Source organism: Kogia breviceps, chromosome 19, assembly GCF_026419965.1.
Source record: "Kogia breviceps isolate mKogBre1 chromosome 19, mKogBre1 haplotype 1, whole genome shotgun sequence".
Taxonomy (NCBI): domain Eukaryota; kingdom Metazoa; phylum Chordata; class Mammalia; order Artiodactyla; family Physeteridae; genus Kogia; species Kogia breviceps.
The window spans coordinates 2,762,894-2,790,751 of NC_081328.1; the positions used below are offsets into that span (position 1 = coordinate 2,762,894).

The 27,858-nt window shown below is 39.2% G+C and overlaps 1 protein-coding gene across 5 annotated transcripts; it reads right to left on the reverse strand.

Annotated features, from left to right (window-relative positions):
- Nucleotides 1-1,813: 1,813 nt before the first annotated feature.
- Nucleotides 1,814-27,574, reverse strand: ZNF624 (zinc finger protein 624). Of its 5 annotated transcripts, XM_067021718.1 has the most exons (7): nucleotides 24,006-24,080; nucleotides 18,753-18,841; nucleotides 18,201-18,288; nucleotides 16,146-16,211; nucleotides 12,451-12,577; nucleotides 11,632-11,727; nucleotides 1,814-5,593 (listed from the first exon to the last, which is right to left on the reverse strand). In XM_067021718.1, the coding sequence occupies exons 5-7, from the start codon at nucleotides 12,518-12,520 to the stop codon at nucleotides 3,369-3,371; spliced, it is 2,391 nt and encodes a 796-aa protein (XP_066877819.1). In that variant the 5' UTR covers nucleotides 12,521-12,577; nucleotides 16,146-16,211; nucleotides 18,201-18,288; nucleotides 18,753-18,841; nucleotides 24,006-24,080; the 3' UTR covers nucleotides 1,814-3,368. The 5 variants fall into 5 exon arrangements, with proteins under 5 accessions (XP_066877819.1, XP_058904406.1, XP_066877817.1 ...); XM_059048423.2 differs by lacking the exon at nucleotides 18,201-18,288 and having other exon boundaries at nucleotides 24,006-24,090; XM_067021717.1 differs by lacking the exons at nucleotides 18,201-18,288; nucleotides 24,006-24,080 and adding an exon at nucleotides 27,432-27,574 and having other exon boundaries at nucleotides 1,825-5,332.
- Nucleotides 27,575-27,858: the final 284 nt, after the last annotated feature.

A 27,858-nucleotide genomic window follows, 5' to 3' on the forward strand; every position in this document is an offset into this window, starting at 1 on the left:
TATGAAAATGCCAAGGACATAGAATTACAGTGACAATTTTGAATAAGAAGAACAAAATTAGAAGACATATAACACCAGATGCCAAGATTTACTATCAATCTGTTTTCACTAAAAATATTTGGTATTCAACAGAACAATGAATCAGAATAATCTAGAAATAGACCCCCTCACATAATCTGACCATCTGACTTATCACAAGGGTACCCAAGGGGGAGAGGAAAAGATGGTCTTTTCAACAAATGATGTTGAATAAATTGTATATTTGCATGGAAAATATTAAATTGACCTCTACTCCACACGACACATAAAAATAAACATCAGATAGATTGTAGCCTAAAAATGAAAAGTAAAAACAGTAGCTATGCAGAAGTAAATGTAGGAAAATACCCTATGACTTTGAGTTAGGAAAAGGTTTCTTAAACTAGGCACAAAAAAGCAGTAATCATAAAAGAAAAGATTGTTGAATTATTCATCAAAGTTAAAGACTTCTGTCCATCAAAAGACAACATTTAGAGAGTGAAAAGGCAAGATGCTGATGAGTAGATATTTGTAATACACATATCTAAAAAATACCTTGGATCCAGAATATAAAAAGAATCCTACAAATAAACAGAAAGAGTTATCAATAAAAATGCGCAAAAGTCTTGAACAGGCACTTCTCAAAAGAGGATATTCCAAAAGCCAATAAATACCTAAAAGGGGACTCAACATCAGTAGAGAGTAAGGAAATGAAATTAAACCTACAGTGAGATACCACTACACACTGGAACCAGGCTTTGGCACCTTAGCAGTTCATGGAAACTGCTCTAGTAAAGGTGCCCTGTATCATCTACATCCCCTAATCTGATGGACACCTTTCAGTTCTTATGTCACTTGAACCTGTTGACCTTACTCCTCTACCTTTTAAGGCAGGGAAGGGAGATGGGGTTTAGGTGTGGTGAGGGTTTGAAGGTAAATACGAGCAGCCAACAAAGTTGACATCAAGTCATGTAGACTGTTTGACAATAGAGTTTCTCAAGAATAGTATTTCAAGGTCAGATCCTCAAACTTTCCAATCAGAAAGTGGTACATTTTGTCCAAAGTAGACACATCTCCTGATAATAATTAATATATTTCACTATTAAAATTCAATCAGAAATAGTCATTTCAACCACATTGTCAAATTATTCATTTTAAAATGGGAGACAGCTCACATCAGTCACCCAATATCCCATTCCCAATATTAAAGACTTATCCTAGCATTGTGGGAGGAGTATTTGATTTTCTTTCCTTCAGTCTCCACTGAAGTGTAGCTCTACATGCCTTGTCCTTTTCAGATGTCAGGTCCACGATCTCTTAGGGCCTTCCAGTACCAGGATCACAGCCTCTGGGTTCCCATTTCGACTCCAGGACTCTCTTAGTATCCCAAGCTTTTATACATGGACTTTGGAGTTCTTGGCTGTTTCCCTCTCTATACTCCATCATGCAATGTTCTTCAGGGCTGTACACAGACCTTTGCACCATTGTGATCTTTCCTTTGGTGCCATGTTGAAAGTGGAACTTGTCTCTGAAGCTTGCAAGTCTTCTGGTCTATAACCTGGACACAAGTTCCAGATATTCTCAGATATGTTTTTCATCTACCTGAAATTTCTATTACCTCCTCCAAATGAAACTGAGAGGGTGGGGGGGTCGCGAAGTGCTGGATAACGTCTTTGGAATCTAGGTGGTAACAAGACCAGTTTCTATGCTCTTAGATCCATGACCACTCCTGCCCTGCCAAGGTATATCCAGCACTAGGGTAATTCCTGGGCTATAACAGGTGTCTAGTAAATTAGCTTCACAAGAAAAAATAGGTTTTTCATGTTTATATAAATATTACATGCTCACTGGAAAGAAAAACTGAGAAATACAGAAAAGCAGAGAGAGGTAAAACAAACAAAAAACACTGGATTCTGCAACAAATCTAAAACAGCTGTCATTAACTTTTTGGAGACTGTCCCTTCATTCATGGCTATCAAAAGTTCACACAAATACATAGTTTCATACCATACATACTGCATTTACATTTTTCTATTTCCCTTCTTTTCCCCCCTACTTATATCAATGCTTCTCCTTTTCTCCCTCCCTTCAAGGTAACCAATATTAACAGCCTGATGCATATTCTTCCATACTTGTTTCCATGATCATCTAATCACATGCACACATATATGCATATATAAATGCATGTGACCATTACTTTAACAAAAATGAAATCTTGGACATATACATCTCTGTAATAGAGCAATTACTTATCAAAAAACTGTGGAAATACCTTGAAGTCAACTAGTGCAGCTATAACTCATTTTAAAAATTACTCTCATACTTTTCCATGGTATGGCTATATCACAATTTATTCACTCATTCCCCTATTAATTGGCATTCACTTTTTCTCCAGTTGGGTTTCTTCTTTGTCTCTACAAACAATACTTTAATAAACATCCTTATTTATACATATGCTTTTGCACTGATGCTATTATTTCTGTGGGGCAGATTCCCCAAAAGTGAGACTGCTGGGTCAAAGTGCTTTTAAAATTTTACTTAAGAATTTAAAAAATATATACCACTGGATTGCTGGTGGAAATATAAGTTGATATAACCATTTGGTAAGAGTATATGGTTTGCCAAACTCCACTAGCAAAAGACCTCTTAATTTTTGCCAACTCCATGAAGTGGAAGTAACATATCATTGGTTGTTTCAATTTGCATTTCCCTGAGTATTGTTTATTTAGGTTCATAATATTTTCATAGGTTAATGCATTTGGAGTTGTTCTTCTATGAATAGCCATCTAGTCCAGACGGATTAAAACTTCAATGTAAAAAATAAAATTATCAGAATATTAGAAACAAATTTAGGAGACTATATATAACCTGGGGATTACTAAAAGAGTAAAGAATATAAAAAGGAAAAGATGTAAATATTTTACTATGAAAAATTAAAGACTTAAAAATCTTTTACTACATAAAAAAGTAAAACGACAAATACTAGGTTAAGAAAAACATTTGCAACACATATAACAAATGATTAATATCTCAAATATATTAAGAGCACCTCCAGATTTATAAGAAATATAGATAAACCAATAAGAAAATCGGCAAAAAAATATAGGCAATTCATTGAAGATAATTTGTTAAATGAATAAAATATGAAATTTGGATGAAGTCTTTCATTTGACCTTTTTATTATGAATTTTCTTATAACTTCTAAGATTTAATATGACCAACTGCTTTTCTACATTCTTATATTTATGAGTGTGTACTTTCTGGCAAATTGCTCCTGAACATTTTTCCACATTCATAAAATATATAATTTATAAGATTCTTGCGATATCTGGATGATAATTTACTGTCTTCTATATTAATTGAGCTCCTCTCTGATGTATTCTTTGATGTACAGTAAGGCTTGAGCTACTCCTAAAGGCTTTTCCACACTCACTACATTTATAGGGTTTTTCTCCAGTGTGCATCCTCAGATGTACAGTGAAGTCTGAGTTAGTTCTGAAGGCTTTTCCACATTCTTCACATCTATAGGGCCTCTCCCCAGTATGAATTCTCTGATGTAGAGTTAGCTGTGATAGAGTAATACAGCCTTTCCCACATTCCTTACATGTATAGGGCTTTTCTCCAGTATGTGTTCTCCAATGCACTGTAAGGTATGAACCTCTCCTGAAGGCTTTTCCACAGACATCGCATTTATAGGGTTTCTCTCCACTATGGATTTTCTGATGTTCTGTGACGTGTACCATCTGGCTAAATGCTTTGCCACAGTCATTACATTTAAATGGTTTCTCCCCGGTATGTGTCCTTTGGTGGGTATTAAAGCCTGAGTTACTTGTGAAAACCTTCCCACACTCATTACATTTATAGGGTTTTTCTCCAGTATGCCTTCTTTGATGCACAGTAAGCTGTGATGTATTAGTGAAAGCTTTCTCACATTCATTACACTTATATGGTTTTTCTCCAGTATGGGTCCTTTGATGTACAATAAGGTATGACTTAGTTCTGAAGGATTTTCCACAATCATAGCAGTTGTAGGGTTTCACACCAGTATGAATTTTCTGGTGCTCCTTGAGGTTTACCATCTTGGTAAATGCCCTCTCACAGTCAGTACATTTATATGGTTTCTCTCCAGTATGAATCCTCTGATGTACAGTTAAGTGTGATTTTATTCTGAAAGATTCCCCACATTCATTACAGAGATAAGGTTTCTCCTCAGTATGAATTCGCTGATGTATAATTAGAGATGAAGAACGCATGAAGGCCTTTCCACATTCATTACATTTATAAGGTTTCTCTCCTGTATGCATTCTGTGGTGTACAGTAAGGCATGAATAATTAATGAATGCTTTCCCACATTCGTTACATTTATAGGGTTTTTCTCCTGTATGAATCCTCTGATGTTCTGTGAAATTTGCTATACGATTGAATGCTTTCCCACATTCATTACATTCATAGGGTTTTTCCCCAGTATGAGTTCTTATATGTACAATAAGGCTTGAATTACTTCTATAGGCTTTTCCACACTCATTACATCTAAAGGGTTTCTCTCCAGTATGAATTCTCTGATGAACATTAAAGATCGTGGTATTCTTGAAAGATTTCCCACACTCAATGCATTTATATGGTTTCTCTTCAGTATGAGTCTTCTGATGTACACTAAGGTATGACTTATTCCTAAAGGCTTTCCCACAATCATTACATTTGTAGGGTTTTTCTCCATTGTGAGTTTCCTGATGTCTTGCAAGTTTTGATTTATCACCAAAAGCTTTCCCACATTCACTACATTTATAGGGCTTCTCTCCAGTTTGAATTCTCTGATGTTGATTAAGGCGGGCACACTGGCTGAAAGATTTTCCACAGACATTGCACTGATAAGGTTTCTCCTTAGTATGAATTCTCTGATGCACCATAAGGGATGAAGAAGCAATGAAGGCCTTTCCACATTCATTACATTTATAGGGCTTTTCTCCAGTGTGAATTTTTTTATGTTGACTAAGATATGAAGGCTGGCTGAACATTTTCCCACATTCATTACATTCATAAGGTTTTTCTTTAGTGTGAGTTCTCTGATGTTGAATGAGTAATGACCTATAACGGAAGGCCTTTTCACATGTACTACATTTATAGGGTTTTTCTTTATTATTGTTTTTTTTCTCTAAAGTGAGTTCTGAAGCAGGGCTTATGACTTTGCTGCCTTCTGTATCCTTGCACATTTTCTTCCCCAGATGGGTATCTGTAATCAAATCTAAATTCTCTGTAAAATTTTCTTCATGTGTTTGGTATTTGCTGTGGGGCTCTTCTGTGATAACTCCTGGTTCTGGAAAAAGAACAGATCCAAATCTAAAGCCTTTTTGAAGAGTGGGAATTTTCTTGTGTTTAACTATTCTTTGACTCAAATGACTTTCTTGACTATCTTGAAATCTCAATATCCTGTCACTCCATTTCCATAATCCTCCCATTTTGGTGTCCCATAGACCATTCTCTCTGAGTTTCTCTACTATGGTCTCCTGAGATAAACATTCTCCAGAAATATTCTCTGTTGGTATAGCATTCTTGGTTGTAGGTTTGGTCTCCAACTCTGGGAGGAAAAAAGAGAGAAATCAAATGACTCCTATTTCCTAGGTTGAGGACATCACACTCAACAGGAAAACAGATGGGAAGTTTGAATTGATAATGAATACATGTTTTTAACTGCTTGCAAATTGCCCTTGTTTTCTAGGAAGGAGGAGATTGCGTTAAGGAAGGCTGATTGAGCAAAGAACCAAAGCAGTAAATTCAAGGAGTTTTTATCCTATTAAAAAAAATTCATTTGTAGTAACCCTTCTACAATCCAAGTTTCTCAAATATTTCCTCCTTTTCTCATTCGTTTTAGAGTCAAATTCTTTAGAGAGCATTCTTCCTAATTTGTAACTACTTCCTTGCTTTCCACTTACTCCACAAACAAGAGATTCACCCTAAATAATACTTTCTGCTTGTTCTCATTCTTTGTTCACTTTTTTTTTTGTGGTATGCGGGCCTCTCACTGTTGTGGCCTCTCCCGTTGCGGAGCACAGGCTCCGGACGTGCAGGCTCAGCGGCCATGGCTCACAGGCCCAGCCGCTCCGCAGCATGTGGGATCTTCCCAGACCAGGGCACGAACCCGTGTCCCCTGCATTGGCAGGCAGATTCTTAACCACTGCGCCACCAGGGAAGCCCTTTGTTCACTATTTTTTAAAAATTTATTTTATTTTATTTATTTTTGGCTGCATTGGATCTTTGCTGCTGTGCACGGGTGCTCTCTAGTTGCAGCAAGTGGGAGCTACTCTTCGTTGCAGTGCACAGGCTTCTCATTGCGGTGGCTTCTCTTGTTGCAGGGCATGGGCTCTGGGTGCGTGGGTTTCAGTAGTTGTGGCACGTGGGCTCAGTAGTTGTGGCTCACGGACTCTAGAGTGCAGGCTCAGTAGTTGTGGTGCACAGGCTTTGCTGGTCTGTGGCACGTGGGATCTTCCAGGACCAAGGCTTGAACCCGTGTCCCCTGCTTTGGCAGGCGGATTCTTAACCACTGAGCCACCAGGGAAGCCCTGTCCAGTAGCTTTTTTTGTTAGGGCTTTCTCAAATTTCCCTGTCAGAATAGCTTTTTCAAGTCTTTATATGTACCTTTTAATTTTCTTTTGATTTAGATTTTTTATTTTAAAAAATTTATTTATATTGAAGTATAGTTGATTTACAATGTTGTGTTAACTACTGCTGTATAGCAAAGTGATTCAGTTATACATATACATATATATATACACATTCCTTTTAAAAAATATCCTTTTCTATATGTAACTTTTTATAGAACATTTGTGAAGACACTGATTTTTCAGAAAGTAGGTTGAACAAGCTAGTCAAAATTAATATAGTTGTGAATATTACAAATAGTGATAATTACTATTATCAAAGGTAGTTTTGCAACCTTTTTATAGGTCTTAAGAACATTTCTGACAGTTTCAAAATTTTCTTAAACAATTATACTGGGGGGGGTGGTCTTACAATTTGTTTGTATATGTGAACTTAATATTTTACTTTTTAAAACACTTTTCAACTTTTTATAAATTTCTAATTTATTTCCAGGTAATCATATCTAAATGTTTTTTAAAAACTGAATCAAAATCTTCTGTGGTTAGTAAAATGGCTTTATGACTTTAAAACTCAAGGTAAGTAGAACTTTCACTGGATTCACAGGGCTAGACAAAGATTTGAATTCAGGGTCACCAAAAAAGAAAACTCTAGAACCCAAGGACTAAAACCCAGCTCATTTAAATGTCCAATTAAATTAAGGTGACAGGAATTTTTTTCAGGCAAAAAGAAAAATGGAGAGAATATAACACCAGGAGATCTGAATAAAGGAGAATATTAAAGGGCATTCTTTAAGTAGAAGAATAATAATCCTAGGTAAAAGTTCAGAAATGAAGAAAAAAATGAAGAGAAAGAGAAGGTAAACATCGGTAAATCTGAATGAATATTGACTGCATACAAATTAACAATAATATGAGATTTGACATATATAGAATTAAAATACATAACTTCAATAATGTATAATTGAGGTTAAACTGAATAAGCTGTTCAAGATTCTTGTACTGTTTGGAAAAATCTGTAACCACTAAACAAATAACTTAAAAAGTTATAATTACCAACTGATTATAAGGGGAATAGAAAAATAAAAGATGATAAATCAAAAGGAAGGCATGAATGGGAAGAAAAAGAATATAGAAAAGGCAAGATACTCTCATAGTTAGAGGGTAGATATAAACATTATATAATTGTATTATGTACAAATAGATTAAAAACTCCAGAAGATACAGATTGTCAGATTAGTTAAAATAAAAATTAACAAAATGCAATTATAAGAGAAATAAAATACAAAAAAAGATATATCATATATACAATAAAAAGAATGATGCTATAGTAATATCAGTATCAGGCAAAACAGACTTTAAGGCAAAAACAATTAACAAAGATAAAGAAGATACTTTATAATGATAAAAGATCCAATTTACCAGAAAGATATAACAATTCTAACTCTGTTTTTACCTAAGAACACAGCTTCAAAATACATAAAGCAAAAATTAAAGAACTAAGACACAGATCTATACTCACAGTGGAAGTCTTAAAAAAATGTTTCTCAGTAACTGATAGAATAAGCTGACAATCAGCAAGAAGATAGACTTCAGCAACATAATTTACAATCTAGAACAGCACTCAGTACCTATATACTACACATTTTTCCAAGTGCACACAGAATATTTACAAAAATTGGCCAGGTGGCAAAGCAAATTTCAAGAAACCTGCAAAGACTGAAATCATACAGAGAATGTTTTCTGACCACAGTAGAACTTAAAACAACAAGATTATTAGAAAATTCCCATATGGTACAAAATTAAGGAAAATACCTCCAAATAACCTGAGGGCCAAAGACATCACAATGGAAATGATCAAATACTTTGAACTCAATAATTATGAAGGTGTTACATAAAAAAAGTATGGTAGTCTTGATAGCCTTAAATACATTAGCAAAAAAGAACGGCTAAAATCAATAAGTATCCAACCCAAGATGTTAGAAAAGATCAGCAAATTAAACCCTAAGAAGGTAAAAATAATGAAGAGAAGAAAGTAATGAAACAGATATCAAATACACAGTAGCAAGGATCAAAACTTATTTTTTAAAAGCCAAATAAGATTGATAAATCCTAGCAAGACTGATTAAAAGAGAGAAGACAAAAAATTTAGTATCAGGAATGAAAAAGGAGATATCCCTTCAGATCCATATAGTCATTTAAAAGATAAACAGAGGATAGTATGCCCCCAAATTTAAATTTTGTATTAAGTAGATCAATTCCTAGACAAACACAACTTATTAAACTGAAACAAAAAGAAATAGAAAATATGAATGGTCCTACAACTACAAAAGTAATAGAAGTTGTAATTAAACACCTTCCTCAATAAAAGCTTTAGGCCAACATGGTTTCCTTGGTGAATTCCATGAAATTTCTAACTTCCTCTCTCTCACAACTCTTTTTTCTTTTTCTTTTAAAAATATTTATTTATTTGGTTGCACTGGGTCTTAGTTGCGGCATGCATGTGGGCTCTAGTTCCCTGACCAGGGATCGAACCCGGGCCCCCTGCGTTGGGAGCGTAGAGTCTTATCCACTGTGCCACCAGGGAAGCCCCTCACAACTCTTTCTTGTCCTCACTGTAAGCTGATGGCCTTGCTTTGTATTTTACTGAGAATAAAGAAACTATCATCATAGGATGTCTCAATCTTCTCACCACCAGTTGACCTATATCTGCTCCCATCTTCTCCATCCTGCCTAGTGTTACTGCAGAAGAGGTGGCTTCCTTGCCTATCAAGGGTAAATCTCTCCTTCTCCATTCGTGATTTTATCCCCTTTCACTTTTTCAGACAGGTTAGCTCTTCAGTGACTCTACCTTTGTCTTGCAACATCAATTTCTCCCGCTCCACTGGAACATCATTCGTACCAGCACTTAAGCATGTCAGAAAAGCTTCCATCTCAAAAGTTTTCTTTTTTTATTCTTTCTTTCTTCCAGCCACTGCCCCATTTCTCCTTCCCTCTTCATATGGAGGTGGGGGGGGCTTCCCTGGTGGTGCAGTGTTTGAGAGTCTGCCTGCCGATGCAGGGAACACGGGTTCGTGCCCCAGTCCGGGAAGATCCCACATGCCGTGGAGCGGCTGGGCCCGTGAGCCATGGCCGCTGAGCCTGTGCGTCCGGAGCCTGTGCTCCGCAACGGGAGAGGACACAACAGTGAGAGGCCCGCGTACCGCAAAAAAATAATAATAATAAAAATAAATAAAAATACATATGGAGGGGGTTTTTCTCTAGATAGTCATTGAAACTATCTCCAATGTCTACCTTTCACTCGCTCTCTAAAAATACATATATAATATTTGAGATATAAAAATAATATATGTAACACATGTGCAAGTTATGGATGGCATCACAATAAAATAAATATGCAAATGATCCAGAATCCATTATTCCTTTTCACCTCCACAATCACCCTAATCAAAGTTACTATAGTCTCTTGCCTAGACTATTTTTAAATTTTTTTAATTAAAAAAATGTTTTTTTGGCTGCGTTGGGTCTTTGTTGTGGTGCGGGCTTTCTCTAGTTGTGACGAGTGGGGGCTACTCTTCATTGCGGTGCGTGGGCTTCTCATCGTGGTGGCTTCTCTTGTTGTGGAGCATGGGCTCTAGGAGTGCAGGCTTCAGTAGTTGTGGCACATGGGCTCAGTAGTCGTGGCTCACAGGCTTAGTTGCTCCACGGCATGTGGGAATCTTCCCGGACCTGGGCTTGAACCCATGTCCCCTGCATTGGCAGGTGGATTCTTAACCACTACGTGACCAGGGACATCCCTGCCTAGATTATTTTAACTACCTCTTTACTGATTACCTGCTTTATGCCCTTAAGTTCAATTTCCATCAACAGGGTTATTTCCCAAAGATTCTTGATTAAAACCTTTCAGTGCCTTCACACTCACTTTGATTAAAATCCACTCTCCTTACCATGGTCCACAGAGCCCTGAATAGGCAGTCTCCTGTCTGACTATCTTATTCTGTACCAGTCTCCCTCTCCTTATGCTTCAGTCAGGCAGCTTCCACAGATTTCTAGAACTCAGTACATTACATTCTGCTGCCTGGAATGCTCTTCTTCTCCTCTTGCCTTGGCTGGCTTCTTCTGACTCTTCAATTTTCACCTTAAATGTCACCTCCTCAGAAGCCTTCCCCGACCACACTATCTGAAGGAGGCAACCTCATCCCCATCCAAGTTACTCTTTCGTATCCTCATGGCTAAGTTATTACGACCATTATTTAGCTTGCTTTTGTTTATTTACTTGTCAATTACCTATTTCTCAAAATTTAATCTTCATGAGAGAAGGGACCTGGTCCACCTTACTGTTGTAGACATAGTACTTAACTCAGTTCACAGTATACAGATAAGTATTAAATACTGATTGTTTAATATTAATAGATATTAGTTAAATAGATAAATACTGTACTTTGATTCTCAACCAATTTACTGTTTGTAGTCTCAATTATTTAAGATTCTGGAGGACAATAGGAGGGTTCCTCTGAAGTTTCAACAGGCATGCAGGTGAAGAAAGTTAAATAATTAGTCAATGGGTTTAGCTTAAAATAAATCAGTGGTGATCCTTAAGAAAGCACTTTCAGGAAAGTTAATGAAGGAAGGGATATCAAATAATGGTTAAACAAATGAGAAAAGTGTAAGGTTAAATGGAGAGGACAGAACTGAAAGGGATATCTTATGCATGTTTGAATGAAGGAACAATTATGAAAATCATGTTCCCAAGAAAGTAAAGTAGGATGTGATGGGAACTAGAAGTAGAGGGCAGAGATGGCAGGAGAGGGAAAAGGAGAGGGAAACAGAGGGAGAGAGGGAGGGAAGGCAGGAGGGAGGGAGAAAGGGAGGTGTCGGGAGAGAGGAAGAGAGGGGGAGAATCTTTTCCTTTGAGATAGCTTTGAGCAAAGATACCCCCCAAAATATTTCAGATATTCTGCTCCATCCATGACCTACTGACTTCAAAGAAATCCCATCCTCCTGGTTCTTATTAACTCACCTGAATAGGGGGTTTTTGAAGTTTCTCTCACTACCACCCATGGTCCTTTTCCATCCTCCAAATGAGATATCATGTCTGGTTTGGAAACTGCAAGCCCTGTTCAGAGAAAAATGAATAGGATTTTATTGTGCCTGTGAGCAAGAACTAGGGCCAAATTCAGTCTCAGCTCCTGATCTTCTGTGCAGAGTGGTTACTACAAGAAGTTCTAGAGGGGAACTGTCCAATGCAGCTGACAATAGCCACCTACGGATATTTAATTCTAAATTTAAATTAGTTAAAATTGTATAAAATTAAAAATTCAGTTCTTCAGTTGGACTAGCCAGATTTCAAATTCTCAACAGCCACAGTGTAGAGCCTGCTACACTGGAAAGCACAAATACAAAACATTCCCATCACAGGGGAACACTCTACTGTACAGCAGTGTTGTAGAGAATTACAAAGGTACCTCAAAGAAGCTCAACACGATGATCCCAGGTTTGGGGATAATCTCAGTTTAGAAAGAAAATAGACATATTTGTTCCTTTCTTTTTAGAGGCACTGATAAGTCTTATGGAAGTGACTAGAAAAAAACAGTCCTAAATTGGAGGGACTGTCAATAATTTCCAAGATTCCAATGAAATATGTATTTCTTACTCTACAATGGGCGAACCACTGAGTTAAGAGCAAGAGACAACATAACTCCCAACAATATGCCCCTAAGATTATGAGATTTTAATGCTTAAATTCTAACCCAAAATTCAGTTAAGTACTTTAGAGGGTCTGTATCTTCAGTAAACCTGGTCCAGTGGGCAGACACATAAACCTGGAGGTTACTCTTACCCAAGGAGACAAGATTCCTATAATTCTCTAGCATCACATCCTTGTGCAGTTTCCTCTGTGTAGGGTCCATCAACCTCCACTCTTCCAATGTGAAGTCTATAGCCACATCTTTAAATGTCACTGATTCCTAAAATAAATACAGAGATCACTCAGGGACTGTACAGTTAGACCTATTAGGCAGATTAATACATACAAAACTGGGAAAGAGGGCTTCCCTGGTGGCGCAGTGGTTGAGAATCCGCCTGCCCATGCAGGAGACACGGGTTCGTGCCCTGGTCCGGGAAGATCCCACATGCCGCGGAGCAACTAAGCCCGTGAGCCACGGCCACTGAGCCTGTGCGTCCGGAGCCTGTGCTCCGCAACGGGAGAGGCCACAACAGTGAGAGGCCCGCATACCGCAAAAAAAAAAAAAAAAAAAAAAAAAAAAAAAAAAAAAAAAAAACAAAAAACTGGGAAAGAAAACTAGAAAACTAGTAGTTTTCAGTCAAATCATCTTTTCTCCCTCAAAATCCTGCCTTATGTATAATATCAACTCTTTTTCAGTTCTATATTTTCAGTTTCATATTCTATAAAATATGGCTTAATAAAGGACAGTTTATCATTCAGATTGTAGAAATAGAATATTATAAGCTATCTATCTGAGAAAGAAAAATAAGAAATCATGGGACTTTGGGGAGCTTCTCTGGTCAGGATATAAAATATATGTATATATGTATATACGCTTGTAAAAAAAAATCAAAGAATGAGCCATAAAATTGTTTTAATGGTTGGTTACCTATTGGAGGAAGGGGGAAACAGAGTGAAGAGGACTGGAATAGAAGCTAGATTCCCTTGAATATTTCTTGTTTTTTAGATTTGACTTTTGAACCATGTAAATATATTATTATAAAAGAAAAACTAAATAAAAAAAGCAATTTCTAAATATTAAAAGTAAAATGAAACCAGCTGGTAGCATACACATTCATCAGAGAGGAACTATTTTGAGTATCTTTAAAACACAGTAATTTTTCTGTATATCTCTTGTGAGATATATCCTGAGGAGAAAAAGAACTGTAAAAAACTAAACAACACATTTTCAGTAAATAATCATTACTGTTGGTGGCAGTGATGGAAATGTTATTTTGTAACTGTTGCGTGTGTAGTGTTGGATAAAGCAAATTAGTATTGATATCATTGAGAACTAATAAATTTGACATGGGAGAAAGAAGATATAAATGTAATATCAATGAGATTATGTACAATGAGATTATGTACAATCCAAAATTGCATGGGAAATATCGGTATAAACTCATGAAGTATTTTAAGGAAAACAGGCCACATACTTCCTATCTTCGTCCACTCAATAGGTCTAGAAACAGTAACCAAAAAGGTACCATCATTCAGTCTAGACTGTGGCCCCTACAGATTACTTTCTGCTACAAGAAATCAGGGCTTGGAACTTTCTGTCAAAATAAAAAGCAAGGAAACTATCAAAAACTAGCACTAGGATCACGTCTGAGACTTGCGAAACAACTTCAAGAGGCTCTCACTGGCCAAATATGGGACACTTTGAACCTCTATAAGAACAATAACTGTAGTGGGCTTCAAAAATATCTAATACATTTAAAATTATGATTTCACTATAAAACTCTAAGGATACTCATTGATCATCTTTGGAGAATGCCTGGAAACTGGTAAATAAAGAGAAAGAATTAACCCTTTGCCCTTCTTTTCCTATGCAAAATACATATAGTTTGCACAGTAATAAAATGTAATCAGATGGCTGATGAGGGGAGGTTTCTCTTTATGGAAGTACTCCAGCTAATACGTGAACATGGAATGAAAAAATTAGAATATCACCATTTTGCTACCTCTAATGAATTAAAGGATTATCAGTGGCTGCTAACACACCAAAGAGGCTTAAACTAAGCGTTATGTAGCTTCTGGTAGAAGATACCAGAAATATGAAAAACCAATGCCAAAAAATTTTTTAAAAATTAAAACCTGAATCTGATCAAGCCTCTAGATTTAACTAACAATATAAAGGAAATACAGGAGACAGAAGTACATGTTAAAAAAACCCCGTGGGGATGCAATAAATAAAATCCATATTGTGTGAAATTCTAAATCAATGCTGTCCAACAGAAATATAATGCAAGTCACAAATGGAATTTAAAATTTTCTAGTAGTCACATTAAAAATAAAAAGAAACAGGTGAAATTAGTTTTAATAATATATTTTAGTTAGTCTAATATGTACAAAATATTGAAATTTCAACATGCAATCAATGCAAAAATTATTAATGAGATAATTTAGATTATTTTTTGTATTAAGTCTTTGAAATATGATGTGTATTTTAAGTTAACAGTACATCTCAACTTGAACTAGTCACATTTTGGGTACTCAACAGCCACATGTGTCTAGTGGCTCCTGTATTGGACATCACAGCTCTAAAATACAAATGACTTGGTTTCTTCAATAAATGATTACAAAGGGAAAAAAAGAGGGAGGGGGGAAAACCTCTAGATTAAAAGTGACCTAAGAGACAATATCAGCTAAAATGACTCAACTGGGAAAACAAATACCAAATTAATATGTGATAATATTAAGGCTTACTGTTCATCTTTTAGCTGTAATTATGGTATTACACCTAAAACTAAAAAAATCTGTTATAGATATATAATGAAATATTTATAGATGAGATTATATAATGTCTTGGATTTGCTTCAAAATAACCAGTGAGGAAGGGTAGTATTACAGATGAAATATGATTGCCATGGGTGTTAACTGTTGAAGGTTCAATGGGATTCATCAAACTACTCTCTCTACTTTTGTGTAAGTATGGTTCATATTATTTGTCAGGTACTGATATGTCAGGTACTGATATGAAGGCTTTTAACGTAATGATTGAATCCTCACAATAAGGAAGGTGCTATTTACAGATAAGGAAAGTGAGGCATGGAGAGGTTAGGTGTCTTGCCTAAGTTCACAGAAGACACAAACTCTCAATTCAAATCCAGGCAGTTTGATTCCAAAGTTCAAACTCATAAGCACTATCTCTATGATCTGGTAAGTTAAGAACCCTACTTGCTTGACTAATCAGGCAAAGGTCTCAAGTTAGACTGTATTTGGCTACGGTATGCTCTGTATCGGAAGAAACAGATTTCCTCTGGAGTGTTTTTCTGCCATACAGATATGTATGCTTATCAAATTGTTTAAATCTTTTAATTTATTAGGATCTCAAAGTTTGTGAAGCATGTTTTATATAATTCTGCTAATAATAAAACATCTAATGTAAGAGATAATGACAGTTCATAAACTGTTAATATTGTTAATCACTTCACACATAACTCAAATTATAATGAACTTACTGCGTTTGTTTTCTTTTCCCATCTGGAGCTAAGCCCCAGGAAAAATCTAAGAAGGCCCTCAGCTCTCACCTCTGGCTACCTTGAGGCTCTGCAAGCAAGAAGTGAAGTATGTGATACAGGATACTTTATCATTAGGAATTATAATGTGACCATCTGTCAAATTAGGGCTGCTACCACTGAGAGAAATAAAATCTGTCAAAATGACGCTACCAGCCCTGGGGTTACCACACCTATCGAGCAAGATGGTTCTTATGGTGAACTTGCAATGTGCTGGAACATTAAGAATTAGTGCAGTAAAAGAGATGTCATCTCTTCATTCCCCTTAGATACAATGCCAAGTATTACCTTTACCAATTCTTGTTCTTCTGCCTGAAGGTGAAGATCTTCATTTGGCTGGGGAACTTCAGGACTCTAAGGGGATACAGGATAATATGACTCAGTGACAGGCTGCCTATTATCTACAACAGAGTCTCAGCAAGTACCACCAGTCCACTGTGGATGTGGTGTATATAAGATCACCTCTTTTACTGTTTTATTCAGGGATGAAATTAAGGTCCTATAGCAACATCCAATCATAATCTTCTTTCACCTCATTTGAGACAATGACACACATAAGACTGAGAAAGATACAACTGCATAATTTTTAAAGGAGACTTTTAACAAATAACCTATCAAAACAAAAATAAACTTATAATAAGGGGTCTTAGATGCTACATAATTCTCCTTTTTCCTATGAGGATGAAATCTGTTTCTCAGAAATAATCTATCTTGCTCAAGAATAACATTCAAAACCTACTAACACCATCTGTTTTCTACAACTGAAAGATCATGTCTGGGGGTTGTGGGGGCCTGTCTCAGTACTCTTTCAGAGAATATTTCAGGGACCTCTCACAACATTGCTTTCTTCCAAATCTTAGACACTATATGCCTATAAAGACCTGATTTCATAAATGAAATGAAATTTTACTATACCTTCTAGTAGTACTGATTTTAGATTTTTGTGCCATTTTAAAAAGTTATGGGTAACAGAACTATTAAATTTCATTGAGAAAAATATTATCTTAGTTCTTCCATTTCAAGTTCTTATCTTAAAAAGTACAAATATTCAGGGGACTTCCCTGGTGGCACAGTGGTTAAGAATCCGCCTGCCAATGCAGGGAACACGGGTTCAAGCCCTGGTCTGGGAAAATCCCACATGCCGCAGAGCAACTAAGCCGGTGCACCACAACTACTGAGCCTGCACTCTAGAGCCCGCGAGCCACAACTACTGAGCCCGCGAGCCACAACTACTGAAGCCCGCGGGCTTAGAGGTGGTGCTCTGCAACAAGAGAAGCCACTGCAATGAGAAACCCGTGAACCACAACCAAGAGTAGTCCCCACTTGCTGCAACTGGAGAAAGCCCGTGTGTAGCAACGAAGACCCGACGCAGCCAAATATAAATATATTAATTTTTTAAAAAAGTACAAATATTCAGCTTCCAGAAAATTAAGGATGATGTGAACCTCAACCTCTGATAATCAGAGATGTGTTTGATCCGGCCTATACTAGACAAATACTTTAGATCTGCTGATAAAGTGAAACATTTTGGTTTTCATTTATCTTTGCAAGGGTATGTCTTAAGAACTATTTACACGTTTTAGATTCTTGCTACAAAAGAATAAAAGATCACTACTACAAGTTATTATGGATCATTTCTGTAACAAATTATATTTGTTGGTACTACCTTTCTTCTGAATCTCCTATTTCAAAAAGTCACTTCTAAAACACAGCTTTAATCACATTAATACCCACCTCAAACACATCCAAACACATACGCACACATATATACACTTAAATGTCTTCAGGGAAACATGAAACGATTCAGCTTAATTACCTAAATTCCAGTCCTATCTTTCACAAATTTCCATCTTGAATCACTGGCTTACTCACTGTTCTCTGCCTCAGAGCCTTGCCTTCTCACCTGAAGTACTCTCACAAATAATTTTTTTTATTTTTGCAGTACGCGGGCCTCTCATGGCTGGGGCCTCTCCCGTTGCGGAGCACAGGCTCAGGACATGCAGGCTCAGCGGCCATGGCTCACGGGTCCAGCCGCTCTGCGGCATGTGGGATCTTTCCGGACCGGAGCACGAACCCGTGTCCCCTGCATCGGCAGGCGGACTCTCAACCACTGCGCCACCAGGGAAGCCCCCTCACAAATAATTTACAGCAATTTAAATCCCACTTGTAATTGGGTACCAGCTTAAATCTAACCATCCTCATGAGCTTTCCATGACCGATTCAGCCCACACTAATATCCCATTTCTTTCCTTACAAAAGCACTCATCAGCGTTATTATACTGCTGCTCAGTAACTATCATTCACCTAAATAAATTATGTAACTATTTCTTTTGTATGCCTTACCTCAGTGAGACTGTAAGCTCCCTACAGCCAAGCACTGTGTCTTAAACATCTTCTTTCTCTCCATGTCATCTATTAAGCTTGATCACTTCTTAATGGGTAGAAAAGAGGAGAACACTAAGAGTGGGCACAAGGGGAATGGTCCCTATGAATTAAGGGTGTGTGTACGTATGCACATGTACTGTTTTGTTCAAAATTTCCTAAACAAAATTTTCCAATTGGAAAATATTCCATTCTACTACCCCATAACTGAAATTTCCTGGGAACAATACAAAGTTAACGTCATAAGTAAATTTTCCAGACTGCCTATCATATCTAAAGATAGCACAGATTTTTTTTGCAAGATTATGTGTCTTGATACTTGTTTCAATATGCATAGTGAATCTTCCTATAGATTACAAGCTTTACTACGATGAACCCAATTTTCATGGATCAAACAACTTGATTCAGTTACCAAAGGCAGTGTGGGTGAGGTAAAGTCACAAGACTTCAGGAAAAGTAGTCGTGCTCTCAAAGCAGGACAACACGTCAGAAGCAGAGGAAACCCCAACTTACCAAAGGTCCAACTGAAAAAACCACAGCAGCCATAATCTCTTCCTCTGGGCTCCCCTCTCTGGAAAGAGTGGAGTCCTGCAAAGACATACCTAAGAAAGAGAAATAAGCCATGAAAACCAATCCTGCCTTGGAAATCTCAGACTTACCAAATTGAAAACTTGACATTACAAATAAGTATGACCTTGCTAAAGAATACAAGATTAACCTGCACGATTGGCGAGGAAATATTATTCTTACCAATGTAGAGCTTGAGATTTTAATACCACGAAATGTAGTTACAGCTGGCAGATCAGACATTGTACAAGGAGCTTTGAAGCTACTTTCTCACTTGACCGTCACATCACCCAATGGAAATTACATTCCCGTTCCACCGGTGAGGAAACTGAGGCTTAGAAAAACTAGACTACTGATATTTTACCCAAGCTGTGTAGGGTCCCAGATCAGTCTAGTTCCAGGCCACGTTTGCCCCACTACCTCAACTTGCTGGGAAAGAAAACAATTCCATCTTCCCTTGCCACAACCACCGCCTCTTCTAACAGTGGAATAATCCAGCAATCTCCTTCTTCCCGTCCTTCCTTGGAAGAGTCAACTCGCTAAAACTTCCACAGGCCTCTGCTCCACGTAACGAGAACACCACAACTCCAAACTTAAAAGATATTAGAAGTCTTGTACATGCCTCTCTCAATCTCATATTCAAACAGATCTTTATCTATCCTTTCTATATCAGGCAAACCCAAATAGAAAGGAAGTAGGGATAACAATAATGATATAAGAGAAAGTGGAATCCAATGCACAAAGCACTGAGCAGTAGTTCTTTTATACTGAAAATAGTTATATGCCTAATAAAGGCTTTACACTGTGGAGAAACAGGGTGGCAGAGATCTTGTTCAGATACCCCGGGCATTGATTCTGCCTTCTGTCTTTGGTTAAAGATATGGCCTTGCTGATGCTGAGTCTAGTTTTAAAACAAGAAAAGCCTGAGGTTAGTAGACATTCTCTTAACAAGTGCATGGTTGCAGAATGATGCTGCAAAGCATATAAAAGGTCAGTGGCACAGTGAGAAATGAGCTTTCCAAATCTTGTGAAATTCTATGCTTTAATAAGAGTTTCTTAGACAGTTTGACATTCTCACTACCCAGTAGAGCTTTGGGGGCCCAAAGGGATCAAGGCTGAATTATGCTGAATCTATCCCTACCTTATATGTACAATTTGCCTCAATTAAGAATCCACATCCGGCCCAGTGGGGAAAAAAAGAATCCACATCCAAGAGCTTTGTGCTCAAAAGTATAAAGACCAGCAGCACCAACACGACCAGAGAGTTTGTGACACATGCAAGACCTCAGGCCCAACTCCAGAAACTACCGAATCAGAATCAGCCTTTTGTTAAGATCTTTAGGTGATTCATATGCACACATTGAAGTTTAAGACACACTGATCTAAAATAGATCATTCCAATAAATTGGACAACCTAGAAGAAATGGATAAATTCCTAGAAACAGACAACCTACCAAGACTGAATCATGAAGAAATAGAAAACCTAACAGACTGATCACTAGTAAGGAGATTGAATCAGTAATCAAAACTCTCCCAAGAGTCATGTACCAAAATGTTCATTGCAGCTCTATTTACAATAGCCAGGACATGGAAGCAACCTAAGTGTCCATCAACAGATGAATGGATAAAGAAGATGTGGTACATATATACAATGGAATATTACTCAGCCATAAAAAGAAATGAAACTGAGTTATCTGTAATGAGGTGGATAGACCTGGAGTCTGTCATACAGAGTGAAGTAAGTTAGAAGGAGAAAAACAAATACCGTATGCTAACACATATATATGGAATCTAAGAAAATAAATGTCATGAAGAGATTAGTGGTAGGATGGGAATAAAACACAGACCTACTAGAGTATGGACTTGAGGATAGGGAGAGGGGAAAGGGTAAGCTGTGACGAAGTAAGAGAGTAGCATGGACATATATACACTACCAAATGTAAAATAGATAGCTAGTGGGAAGCAGCCGCATAGCACAGGGAGATCAGCTCTGTGCTTTGTGACCACCTAGAGGGGTGGAGTAGGGAGGGTGGGAGGGAGGGAGACGCAAGAGGGAAGAGATATGGGAACATATGTATATGTATAACTGACTAACTTTGTTGTAAAGCAGAAACTAACACACCATTGTAAAACAGTTATACTCCAAAACAAACAAACAAACAAACAAACAAACAAAAAAACTCTCCCAATGAACAAAAGTCCAGGACCATATGGCTTCACCAGTGAATTCTACCAAATGTTTAAAAAATACCAATCCTGCTCAGACTCTTCCAAAAAATAGAAGAGAACACTTCCAAACTCATTTTATGAAGCCAGCATTACCCTGATACCAAAACCAAGCAAGGGTACTACAAGAAAAGAAAATTATAGGCCAATATCCTTGATGAACACTGACACAAAAATCCTCAAAAAATATTAGCAAATTGAATTCAACAATGCATTAAAAGGATCATGTACCATGATCAAGTGGGATCTATTTCAGGGATGCAAGGATGGTTCAACATCTGCAAATCAACAAATGTGACACACCACATTAACACCATGCAGGATAAGAATCATATGATTCTCTCAACAGGGGTAGAAAAAGCATGTGACAAAATTCAACATCATTTATGATAAAAACTCTCAACAAAGTGGGTACAGAGGATATGTACCTCAACATAATATATGTTACAGGAAGCCCACATATTATTGGAAGTTCTAGATAGAGCAATTAGGCAAGAAAAAGAAATAAAATGCAACCAAATCAGAAAGGAAGAATTAAAATTGTCACTATTTGCAGATGACGTGATTTTATATATAGGACCCCCTAAAAGATCCTGCCAAAACAGTAGGAATTAGTGAACAAATGCAGTAAAGTTGGGGGATATAAAATCAATATACAAAATCTGTTGTGCTTCTATACACTAATAATGAACTATCACACAGAGAAATTAAGAAATCAATCTCATTTACAATTGCTTAAAAAAAGAATAAAATACCTAGGAATAAATTTAACCACGGAAGTGATTGGCTGGTATACATTGAAAACTTAACGACATTAAGTGGAAAGATATTCCATGCTCATAGAATAGAAGAACTAATGTTGTTAAAATGTCCATACTACTCAAAGCAATCTACAGATTCGATCCAGTATCCATCAAAATTTGCAAGGCATTTTTCACAGAAGTAAAACAAGTAATTCTAAAATTTGTATAGAACCACAAAAGACCCAAATTGTCAAAGCAATCCTGAGAAATAAGAACAAGGCTGGAGGCAATATGTGTCCTGATTTCAAACTATATTACAAAGCTACAGTAATCAAAACAGTATGGTATTGGAAAAAGAAGACACAGATCAATGGAATAGAATAGAGTACAGAAATAAACCCACACATAAATTTACAATTAATTTACAACAAAGGAGCCAAGAATATACAATGGGGAAAGAACAGTCTCTTCAATAAATGGTGTTGGGGAAACTGGACAGTGACCTGCAAAAGAATGAAACTGGACCCCTAACTTACACCATACACAAAGATTAACTCCAAATGGATTAAGTAATTGAATATAAGGTCTGAAATCATAAAACTCCTACAAGAAAACAGGCAGTAAACTCCCTGACATCGATCTTGGCAATGACTTCTCAGGCACCAAAAGCAAAAATAAACAAGTGGGACTACATCAAACGAAAGCTTCTGCACAGCAAAGGGAAGCCCAGAAAATGAAAAGGCAATCTATGGAACAGGAGAAAATATTTGCAACTCATATATCTGATAAGGGGTTAATACCCAAAATATAAAAAGAACTCATACAACTCAACAGCAAAAAAGCAAACAATCTGATGTAAAAAATGGGCAGGGATGAACAGATATTTTTCCAAAGAGGACATACAGATGGCTAACAGGTACGTGAACAGGTGCTCAACATCACTAATCATCGGGGAAATGCAAATCAAAACCACAATGAGATATCACCTCACACCTGTCAGTATGGCTATTATCAAAAAGACAAGACATAACAAGTGTTGGCAAAAACATGGAGCAAAGGGAACACTGCACCACTGGTGGGAACGTAAACTGGTGCAGCCATTATGGAAAACAGTATGGAGATTACTCCAAAAATTAAAAATATAACCACCATATTTTCCAGCAATTCCACTTCTGTGCATTTATCCGAAGGAAAAGAAAACACTAACTCCCAAAGATATCTGCCCCCCCTGTTACTGCAGCATCAGATGTGGAAGCCACATAAGTGTCCACTGATGCTCGAATGCATAAACAAAAAGCGGCACGTGCCCACAGTGGAATATTAGCCACAATAAAGGAGGAAATCCTGCCGTTTGTGACAACATGGGTGGACCTTGAGGGCATTATGCTAGGTGAAGCAAGTCACAGAAAGTGAAGCAAGTCACAGAAATAACATGCAATCTCACTTATATGTGGAACCTAAAAACAAAACAAAACAAAACACCCGAGACTCATAGAGACAGACTGGTGGTTGGGAGGAGGTGGGAAAATGGGTGAAGGTGGTCAAAAGGTACAAACTTCCAGGTATAAAATAAGCCAGTCCTGGGGCTATAATGCACAGCACGGTGACTAGAGTTAACAATACTGTGTTGCGGGAATTCCCTGGCGGTCCAGTGGTTCGGACTGGGAGCTTTCACTGCCCTGGTCAGGGTTGGATTCCCTGGTTGGGGAGCTGAGGTCCTGCAAGACGGGCGGCTCAGCCCCCAAAAATAAAAAAAAACCCAAAACTCCCCAACCTGTGTTGCATATTTGGAAGCTGAGCCGGCAGGAAAGGTTGCCTCCACTTCCCAAAGGCAGGAGAGGGGAGCACCAGTCAGAGCGCCGCTATCGAACCCCAGTCCCTCCGCTCGGGTGCAGAGACCAGGATGGAGGTTCTCCCTCCTCCAGCCCGCCTGCTTCCCGCACCGCCCTTCTCGGCCCATTGGGGTCCCCTCCTCCCTAAGTGCAGGCGCAGCCCCGGAAGAGGGGAAGGTCCAGTGGCGCGCCCACCCTGCCTGGCCCCACGACGCAGCGCTGCCCGGCCGCAACCTTCTGAGGGAGGTCGGCCCCAGGCGCCTCTGGGGTGGGCGGGTCAGCTCGGGGGCTGGGGCTCCGCCGGGAGCGGCCCCGCCCCGGACGCCGCCGGGTGGCGAGCGCCAAGCGCCGAGGGAGGGGCGGCGGGGCCCCGGCCGGGCGCCCGGGTCGACGAGTACCTGGCGGCCGCCTGAGGACAGGGCGCTCGCAGAGCGGTGCGGGAACGCTTCCAGCAATGGCGTCGGCGGCCGGGCGGCCGCGGAAGGCAGTGCGCCTGCGCAGCCGGCGGGAACCACGGCTCCCAGAATCCTCCGCGCCGCCACTCTGCTCTTTCGTCCCCTCTGTGCGTGGGTCCTTGAATTGGCATCGTTGACAGTTCGTGGACCTAAAAAGTTCTGTCAGGTTGAGAGGCCACGACTGTGTGTCAAGCACTAGCACTAGCGACACAAAGAAGAATGACACAGCCCTTGCCTCGCAACACTTCCGTGTGACTAAAGAAATAAAGCCATTGAGAGAACGGAGAATCTCCTGCAACTAATTAAAGCCCGAGACGCTGGGGTAGGGGGGAGTTGCGTGTCCAGGCTTCTGCCTCTCATTCAGCTTCTTGACAGAAAAATCATAATGCCTTCATTGTAATTTCTGGGACTTTGAGCTTCTTTCCTTGGCTCATACTAATAAAAAATAATAAATTAAATGTTAGCATTATTATTATTTTTAATGCACGTTTTCCTTTGCCTCAATTCCATGGTTTTAATGACTAAAGTCCATCTTCTCCACATTGGGTCACACAGAATCCTCAAGGCTGCTAGAGCAGCTTCCCTTAATGGTGCTAGAGCAGCTTCCCTCTCTAATCCTTCCTTCCCAGCCTCCCTCCCTCCCCCCTCCCTCTCTCCCTCCCTCCCTCCCTCCCTCCCTCCCTTCCTTCCTTCCTTCCTTCCTTCCTTCCTTCCTTCCTTCCTTCCTTCCTTCCTTCCTTCCTTCCTCTTGCCGCACCGCTTGCAGGATCTTAGTTCCCCGACCAGGGATCGAAACCCAGGCCCACGGCAGTGAAAGCACCGAGTCCTAACTGGACAGCCAGGGAATTCCCTCTAATCCTTTCTTAGTCTGTGTGCCTTGGATTCTCTGCTGCTTTGTGTGTGAGCCCCTCCAGATGGAGATCTGCAGGGAGATAAAAAGCTCAGTGAAACTGAACGCAGTGCAACCCTGAGCTCTTGAGATCTCAGAGCCAATGGGTACCTTTGGAGAAAGTATGATCTAACCCTGTGACCCTTGAACTATCACAGGAGATACGCAAGCAGGAAATCCAACTCCTGGAGGTAACAAATACGGTATATGAAATGAAAAATATACGGGATAGGACTAAGAGCAGATTAGACACTGCAAGGGAAAAGATTAGTGAATGCAAAGACAATAGAAATAGAAACTGCCGAAAATGAAACAAAGGGAGAAAAAAGATGGAGAATGAACCAAGCAGCAGTGAGCTATGGAACAAGACGACGTAGTCTAGTAGTCTAAGTGTAATTAGAATCCCAGAAGGAGAAGGGAGGGTGAGGGAGTAGAAAAATAGTTGAAGAAATAATGGCTAAATATTTTCAAAATTTGATGAAAATTACAAACCCATAGATCCAAGGAGCTTAGTGAAATTCAAAGAAAAGACGAAGAAAACCACACAAAGGCACATCATATTCAAATTGCTACATACCAGTAATAAAGGAAAGCCTTAAAATACAGCTGGAGGATATATCACTTATTTGGGGAATCTAAACTATGACATAAATGAACATATTTATGAAACAGAAACACACTCACAGACATAGAAAACAAACTTCTGGTCACCAAAGAGGAAAGGCGGCGGGGGACAGATAAATTAGGAGTTTGGGATTAGCAGATACAAACTACTGTATATAAAATAAATAAACAACAAGGACCTATCATATAGAACAGGGAACTATATTCAATATCCTGTAATAAATCATAGTGGAAAATAAACCATATGAAAAAGACTGTGTATATATATGTATAACTGAATCACTTGGCTGTACACCAGAAACACAACATTGTAAATCAACTATACTTCAAAAAAAAAGATTTAAAAAACAGCTGGAGAAACAAAGATCTGTATGTACTAGAGAACAAAGATAAGTACTTCTCATCAGAAAACAAAAGCAAAAACACACAAAAAGAGCAAGCCAAAGACAGTGAAACAACACCTTTCAAGTACAGGGGGGAAAAAAAACCTGTCAGCCCAGAAATTTATACCCATCAAAATATTTGTCATAAATGAAGGTGAACCAGTGAACCAGTAGTGGGAAGAGGTGGGGTAGACACACTTCTCCCTATACTTCCCACTAAGTACAGCTAAAACCCCTCAATATTGTCTATAAAACAAATATAAGACTCCAAGTTGGACAGAAGACAGTCCCACTAAGGACGTTGCCACCTGAGGAAAGACACAGTGGTGATTTTTCTAGGTTTTCTTTTTGTCTGCGATATGCTGGCCTGGGTAAGTTGACAACCTAAAAGTCCAATGGGTGAGTATTTTTTTTCAAGCCCCCAATAAAGCCTGCTCTTTCCAGCCAGAGACCAAGACAGGGAAGCCTAACATAACAGAAAACTTTTGAGAAAAAATACCCACTCCACTCCAGTCAAACACCATTGAAAAGAAACTGTGGTCCCACCTCAAGCCCATCAGCAAAGGCTGAGCGGGGAACCTAGGCTTCCATCCTACCCTGACTGTAATGAGGTGCCCCTCTGTCCGTACAGGGGTGTGTCAGAGAGGGGATGGGGAGCTGAGACTTTCACTCACACTTGGTCGTACTGAACCTCCCCCCATACAATATCAGTAGCACCATTTTGAAGCAGTACTAGCATGGCTCTCCCCTCAAGACAAGGTGCTGTCGGGGGTGATGGCCCGGTGGGGGTGGCCTAGCAAGAAATTCCTCTCCCCAGGGCTGTTAATAGAGACTGAGTCCCTTAGACTTACATCCCCACCAAACAATAACCAGGCGGCAGTGACCCTCCTTAGCCCACCAGGGTGGTGTCAGAGGAGGCCTGCTAAAACACAACACTTAAATAAAAATCCAGAATATCATAACAGGATACTCAAAGTGTCCCCAAATTTGGCAGAAGACATAAATCTGCAAATAATTCAAGACGCTAAGGAAATGCCAAGCAGGATAAACACACACAGAAAAATCCAGTTTAAGACAGGTAAGTGGCAGCTGGACCTTCAGCTGCTCTGCCTTCCCCCTGGATTTTTCCCTCAGTTTCTCTGACTCCTGGGTTACGCGTATGTGTTCAGCTCTGTGATGTAGGGTCCTGGCTTCTGCAGGACACCCTGGTCACAAGGTCAGGGGCAGCAAGAACAGACACAGGTTTCATTCTGTCCTTATGAAGTTCCAGCACCTGCTCACAGGCTCCCAGCCTGTTCGTGATCTTCCCTTGTTCCCTGCCTGTGGGTTTGAAGCATCAGACGTGGAAACAGCTTCGCAGAGACTGTGTACTCAGCCCCCACAATTCCCAGAGCAGGTCTCCTTTGAGACAGTAGCCAGGCCTCCCCAGGAGAGGATCCAGGGCTTTCTGGCTGATAGCAAATTTCCCGTTACCTCTGGAAGGGTCACTGCCCAGATCCTGGGAGTCGTGCCTGGTCTTGATGGGCACAGTGGTGACTGAGACAGTCACGTTACTCCCTCTGTCTGTGAAATACTGAGACGTAGACATCTTTTTTGATACCAGGATCACGGGAAGTCATGAAGGAAAAACCTGAAACGAGAGTTTGATGGCCTGCATTCTAAGAAATCTCATGGGGCTTCCCTGGTGGCGCAGTGGTTGAGAGTCCGCCTGCCGATGCAGGGGACGTGGGTTCGGGCCCCGGTCCGGGAAGATCCCACGTGCCGCGGAGCGGCTGGGCCCGTGAGCCGCGGCCGCTGCGCCTGCGCGTCCGGAGCCCGTGCTCCGCAGCGGGAGAGGCCACAGCAGTGAGAGCCCCGCGTACCGCAAAAAAAAAAAAAAAAAAGAAATCTCATGTTTTAT